The 7,298-nt window shown below is 34.5% G+C and overlaps 1 protein-coding gene across 1 annotated transcript; it reads left to right on the top strand.

The window, feature by feature from the left end:
* The first annotated feature begins 228 nt into the window (after nt 1-228).
* Nucleotides 229-7,163, top strand: LOC128551849 (uncharacterized). Its single transcript, XM_053532771.1, has 3 exons — nt 229-336; nt 6,224-6,475; nt 6,894-7,163. The coding sequence occupies exons 2-3, from the start codon at nt 6,239-6,241 to the stop codon at nt 7,092-7,094; spliced, it is 438 nt and encodes a 145-aa protein (XP_053388746.1). The 5' UTR covers nt 229-336; nt 6,224-6,238; the 3' UTR covers nt 7,095-7,163.
* The last annotated feature ends 135 nt before the right edge of the window (nt 7,164-7,298 follow it).

Genomic DNA, 7,298 nt, shown 5'->3' with positions numbered 1-7,298 from the left:
ATAATAAGTCGATTTATTCTAAAAGGCACATTATTCTCGATCGACAAGTCGGTTAATGAATAATTATAGAAAATATATCATTAAAGACACTTAAAACATTCGGGCAAACCGTTATAATAAGTCAATCGATTCAAGGCCAATCATTATAATAAGTCAATCGATTCAAGGCCAATCATTATAATTAGTCAATCAATTCAATTTCAATACATACCAAATGTATCGATTTCAGAATTCGTTGAGTTTTGGTTAAAATCCATACACGAGTATTGTAGTTCTCCAGATGATCAGGGTCCACCAGTCCTGCTTGTAGGTACATTTGCTGACAAATTAAATCAGGTGAGAACTGTGTACATCATAAATGAAACTGCACTGAAAATAGTAAGTTATATGACACTCATTTTGATTATACTATACTACAATGTTTAATAATTAGGTAATTAATTTCATATTGGCTTTGTTTCTTGGCCGAGTAGTGTCATATTGTTCGAGGCTGATAGGCAATGTGAAACGTCACTTGAGTCAAAAACTGAATGCCTATTTACTAAATACGACGGTCAGTATAATGTGAATTTATCGACAGGCCTTCCAAGTTTTAGGTCAAAGACAATGTACACGTATCTTGTGATAATCCAGTTACTGTATGTTATAGTGTGCAAAATGATTTATCAGATGTAAACATGATAAAATAATATTACTATTGTTTCTAATGTGTTGACAAAGTTTGAAAACAATCAAGACAGCGTCTGTTTTAGCTCACCTGTCACAAAGTGACAAGGTGAGCTTTTGAGATCGCGCTGCGTCCGTCGTCCGTCGTCCTTCCGTGCGTGCGTGCGTCCGTAAACTTTTGCTTGTGACAACTCTAGAGGTCACATTTTTAATGGGATCTTTATGGAAGTTGGTCATAATATTTACCTTGATGATATCTAGGTCAAGTTTGAAACTGGGTCACGTGCCATCAAAAACTAGGTCACTAGGTCTAAAAATAGAAAAACCTTGTGACCTCTCTAGAGGCCATATTTTTCAAAAGATCTTCATGAAAGTTAGTTCGAATATTTATCTTGATGATATCTAGGTCAAGTTTGAAACTGGGTCACGTGCCGTCAAAAACTAGGTCAGTAGGTCAAATAGTAGAAAATCCTTGTGACCTCTGTAGAGGCCGTATTTCTCATTTGATCTGCATGAAAATTGGTCAGAATGTTCATCTTGATGATATCTAGGTGATATTTGAAACCGGGTCAACTGTGATCAAAAACTAGGTCAGTAGGTCAAATAATAGAAAATCCTTATGACCTCTCTAGAGGTCATATTTTCATGGGATCTGCATGAAAATTGGTCAGAATGTTCATCTTGATGATATTTAGGATAAATTTGAAACTGGGACACGTCCGATCCAAAACTAGGTCAGTAGGTCAAATAATAGAAAAAACTTTGTGAAATCTGTAGAGTTCACATTTTTCATGGGATCTGCATGAAAATTTGGCAGAATGTTCATCTTGATGATATCTAGGTCATGTTGGAAATTAGGTCAACTGCGGTCCAAAACTAGGTCAGTAGGTCTAAAAATAGAAAATTCTTGTGACCTCCCTAGAGGCCATATTTTTCATGGGATCTGCATGAAAATTGATCAGAATGTTTATCTTGATAATATATAGGTGATATTTGAAACCGGGTCAACTGTGTCAAAAACTAGGTCAGTAGGTCAAATAATAGAAAATCCTTGTGACCTCTCTAGAGGTCATATTTTTCATGGGATCTGCATGAAAACTGGTCAGAATGTTCATCTTGATGATATTTAGGATAACTTTGAAACTGAGTCACGTCCGATCCAAAACTAGGTCAGTAGGTCAAATAATAGAAAAACATTGTGACATCTGTAGAGTTCACATTTTTCATGGGATCTGCATGAAAATTGGTCAGAATGTTCATCTTGATGATATCTAGGTCATGTTCGAAATCGGGTCAACTGCGATATAAAACTAGGTCAGTTGGTCTAAAAATAGAAAATTCTTGTGACCTCCCTAGAGGCCATATTTTTCATGGGATCTTCATGAAAATTGGTCAGAATGTTTACATTGATGATATCTAGGTCAAGTTTGAAACTGGGCCACGTGTGGTCATAAACTAGGTCATTAGGTCAAATAATAGAAAAACCTTGTGACCTCTCTGGAGGTCATATTTTTCATGGGATCTGTATGCAAATTGGTCAGAATGTTCATCTTGATGATATGTAGATCAAGTTTGAAACTAGGTCACGTGCGATCAAAAACTAGGTCAATAAGTCAAATAATAGAAAAACCTTGTGACCTCTGTAGAGGCCGTATAATTTACATGGGATCTGCATGAAAATTTGAAAATTGGTCAGAATGTTCATCTTGATAATATCTAAGTCAAGTTTGAAACTGGGTCACATGCGGTCAAAAATTAGGTCAGTAGGTCAAATAATAGAAAAACTTGTGACCACTCTAGATGCCATAGTTTTCATGGGATCTGTATGAAAGTTAGTCTGAATGTTCATCTTGATGATATCTAGGTCAAGTTTGAAACCGGGTCAACTGCGATCAAAAACTAGGTCACTAGGTCTCAACATAGAAAGACCTTTTCACCTCTCTAGAGGCCATATTTTTCAATGGATCTTCATGAAAATTGGTCAGAATTTTTATCTTGATGATATCTAGGTCAAGTTTAGAAGTAGGTCACATGAGCTCAAAAACTAGGTCAAATACAAAACTGGGTCACATGCCTTCAAAAACTAGGTCATTAGGTCAAATAATAGAAAAACCTTGTGACCTCTCTAGAGGCCATATGTTTCAATGGATCTTCATGAAAATTCGTCAGAATTTTTAAATTGATGATATCTAGGTCAAGTTCAGAAGTAGGTCACATGAGCTCAAAAACTAGGTCACTATGTCAAATAATAGAAAAAAACGACGTCATACTCAGTTCATGTGGGGGCAGGTGAGCGATTCAGGACCTCATGGTCCTCTTGTTTCTGCGATCAACTTATCTTGGCATTGACCGAGTTTCTAAACCAATCAGAAAATTGCAGAAGTGGAAAACCCAAGGTCGCCCAATACGACATAAATGAAAATGTTTAAGGCTCGGTTTGTTTGAGTAGATTTATTATAGATTTATTATATTCGATCGCATTAAATGACCAATATATTGATACTGGCCTGAAAACTTGTATTGGAGGCAATGAGCAAAATATTGCCAACTTTTTATTTAAGGTTAGGTTAGTTAGTTAGCCTAAGGGTAGTTTTGTGACAAATGTTATGTAGTTAATCAATACAAATCCTTTAATACGCCTTAGGACAAGTGTGACATTGTTTTTGATGATACAGGTGTTTTGTTCGCTGTCAGTTTCTGTTAGAAATTTTATTTGCGTTCGGTACCTTAAGAATACTTTAACCTATGATCCTCAAACTTGATTATCACATTTTTTATGGACATTGTCTATCGTCTATGCTGGAGTTAGTGACTCAGATGTCGTGGCCACAGTTCTTATTAGTACACAAAGTGTTTCAGATTAACATCTTTAGAACGCCTTGGCCTACGATCAATTTACTTATCAGGCACATTGCCCAAGAACAGTACATTTAACACTATTGATTTTGAAGTAAGAGTATCAAATGTTACAGTGACTGTACGAGAAACGTTATTTCAATATTTTGTAAACAATTTTGATCCTCAAACCTTGCAGACTGCTATTTGACACTAAATGATCCTCTTGATATCATTGTAATCATGGTCAAGGTCTCATTGACTGTTAGTACGAAAGTGTTTCTGAAAACTATTTTAAATAATGATTTCACTTACAACACACAATTTGGGAGGTTCATTGCTAACGGGTAGTGAGTGATGCTATAATTGATTTTTTTGCAGTCAGAGGGACAAAAGTTAAGGATCATTAAAAGAAATTCACCATGGACCCCTACTGATGTTGAGGTTATCATGGTCACTGTCAAATGAGGTGATCAGATGGACCTGTTATGTTATGCTGATGGTCATTCATACATTTGTTTTGAATTCAGTTTTCACTTAATAATAATCAGAATGCTTTGATCTATGATTCTAAAATTTTCAAATTTGTAAGGGGCATTGCTGTCGGCGTTACATGCTCCGCACGGCGATGCCTTTGTTGTTATATTATTATAAAATCATAAAAAGACATATCGAATCAGTAGGATGCCTATCTTTGAACTATGGCGGCTATTGATTGCGTCGCACTAGCACTGTTAGTGTTGGAAAATATGTAAGAAAAGAGTTTAGTTAAGATTTCCTAAGTACAAACAGAGAATTTATTCTGACAAAATGCAGGTTAGAGTTATGATTCTGTGAATGAATATATAGTCACCTAATTATGATAAACAGGTGTGCAAAGTTTCATTGTGGACATAAACAAACTTTTTAACCACAAAACTCATTTTTTTTTTTTAAAAAGGGTCATGATTCTGACAGAATGCAAGTTAGAGTTATGGGTCTTGGCCTACATATTTCCTTTAGGATGATAATCAAGTATGCAAAGTTGTAACGCTGTAGCTTTTCAGTTTTTGAGAAAAGGTGTACTTAAAAAAATGTTTACCGACGCCGACGATCAGTGACGACAGTACCTCGTAGATATTTTTTTTAATCAGACGAGCTAAATATGGTTCATATCACAAACAGTTGCAATGATTTTGTAGACCATTTGTGTTTCTCTTCATGCTCTGCTTTCTGTAGAGGTAATATGTCCTTCTTTACACTTGCTTGTATAAAATTTATTATAGCAGTTTTAGCCCACCTGTGCTCAGGGTAAGCTATTAAGATGGTTCACTGTCCGGCGTCCGGCGTCCATCCGCACTTTCCTTTAAAAAACATCTTCTCTCAAATAATTTGTTGGAAATTAATGAAACTTGGTCTGGATGTTCCACGCTTGGTTTTCTTCCAAATTTGTTCAAACGGTTCCGCTTGGTTGCGCATAGGGGCCGCCAGGGCTAAAATAGTAAACAAAACACCTCCTCCTTAACCGCAGGTCCAAAATAATTTTACACAAATGGTCATTGTCTGATCTTCTAACAAGTTTGTTAAAACTATTTCAATTTGTTAAATGCACGGGGTCGTGGTCACTTTTCACTAATGTATATAGTGAAAACTTAAAAAATCTTCTTGTATAAAACTGATTTTGAAATAATTTCATACTAATAGTCGATGTGTTACCTTCTGGCAAGATTGTTCAAATTCCTAAAAAAATCACACAACTGGTCCTTGTGTGACTGTCTACAAAAATATTCAAATTATTTTGATTTGTCAAAAATATATCATGGCCTCCATTGGGTATGATCACTTTGCCCTATATGTATATGGTGGAACTATTAGAAATCTTCTGGCCAGCTTTGAAAATAATTTCACACAGATGTTTCTTTGATGCCCTTTTACGAAGATTGTACAAATAATTCTGTATCATAAAAAAAAAATAATGTCCACTTCAAGGTGTGGTCGTTTTATCCCCTTATTTATGTAGTAAAAACTGAAAAATCTTCATGATTGATATTGTGATATTACATCATTCTCCCAATGTCTACCCTACCTCTATTCCTACCCACCCCACCTTCCTCCCTCAACCCATTACCTCAGAACACACACATACAATATATATGACTGTTTCTATGTAGTAGAAACTTTTAACTGTTCAAGCAAGCAACTAAACTCAGTTGAAATGTATAGGGTCATCATGGCCCTCTGATTATGTTTTACATACCATGCATACTGTTAATGTTACGGGTATAAGAGATTAATTTGGCGGAATTAGTTTTTATTAACACTGTCCTGTAACTTTGGAACGTGATCGGATTAGGAGTGAGGCATGTTCTTTCGTTGTTTAAAGTTTTAAAAAATGCATCATTTACAGTTTTTTTTATCCGTGTTGGTTCTAGATGTAGGGAAGCAAAACAGTGTGAAAACTTAAGTATGATCCGAAAAGTACTTTTTGAAGAAGTGTTGTTTTTTTTGTTATCATTTTAGATTCAGTGGTCCTATGACGTCAAATGTACGAATTTAGCAATTCGCAAAATCTAAAATGCCTAATGCACACATCTGATGAACACCCATCAAGCAGTTCGTTTTATATAATAGCTCTGGCATTCCTAATATTGAGTAAAAGTATGAAAAATATCTGTAAACGATGCGAAATTATTTGATTAAAAATTATTAAAACATGTACAGGAAATTAAATACATAACTACAGGAAAAGAAAGAAGATATGATAGATGAATTCTTCTACACACTGAGGAAATCGCTTGTAGATAAAGCCACAAACTGTCATCTCACGGACAAAGATTTTGCCATAGACAATTCTATTGTTGATAGAAATATTGAAAAGCTGCGACAACATATTTTTAAAGTAGCTTCAAGGCAAAGTTACTGGGGAGAATTTATTCCCGCAAAATGGGTAACTCTTGAGAACAGTATTGACAATTTAAAAGACAACGGGGAAAAGGTATTATACTCAAGTTTACTTCATTTAATATCTGCTGTAAACAACGGGATCTAATATTTTATTTTATTACCTGTAGACAAACTTATTTCCAATGGTTTATACCGTTACCACAGATAATACTCCCAGCTGCAGTTTTCCGCTGTGCTATGCAATAAACTATGGAGTTCCTTTTGAATACGCCATCTTAAGATAGGGAGAACCGAGTGATAGGTCAAAAATAAGAAAACTACTACATATTTTTAATCTTTTATTAAACATATCATTTCTTAGTATTTCCATCATGACTCTGCTTCCATGTAGGACAACTCTGTTTCTGTCATAGTTGCTAATAAAATTGAACAATGTTTCACACATTCAAATGAAAGTTATTGCCTTTGTATATCCTTGTTTGTTATTTGAAATATACTTTTGATTTTAGGTTCTTCGAAAATCTGAATTCCGCGATCTGAACGACCGTTTACCTGTTCCATTAGAAACAGAGGAGGAACTAGAACTGTTTTTGAGATTTCATCATGAAACTGGAAATATACTGTACTACAGGTTAAATATCTGTCCATGTATTTTGCCGTTAAAAATTTTCAATTTGGGACATGGAAAGAACATTTTTGAAATTTTATGATCTATCAACAATATCAATTAAAATTGAAATTTTGACTTTGTTGATGCCAAAATAAAGAAAAAACCTAGTCAAAATAATCTTTACGAAACATTGAAAACTAATCACGAATATTATTTGAAGTTAAAAAAATATTAATACATGTACCATATTTGGATATCTTTAAAATGATGTATAATATGAATGATATTGTCTCATATACAAAGT

The sequence above is a fragment of the Mercenaria mercenaria genome, unplaced genomic scaffold (genome assembly GCF_021730395.1).
Source record: "Mercenaria mercenaria strain notata unplaced genomic scaffold, MADL_Memer_1 contig_1762, whole genome shotgun sequence".
Taxonomy (NCBI): domain Eukaryota; kingdom Metazoa; phylum Mollusca; class Bivalvia; order Venerida; family Veneridae; genus Mercenaria; species Mercenaria mercenaria.
Note: the sequence above shows the minus strand (reverse complement) of the source record. Positions and strands in the feature narration are given on the sequence as shown.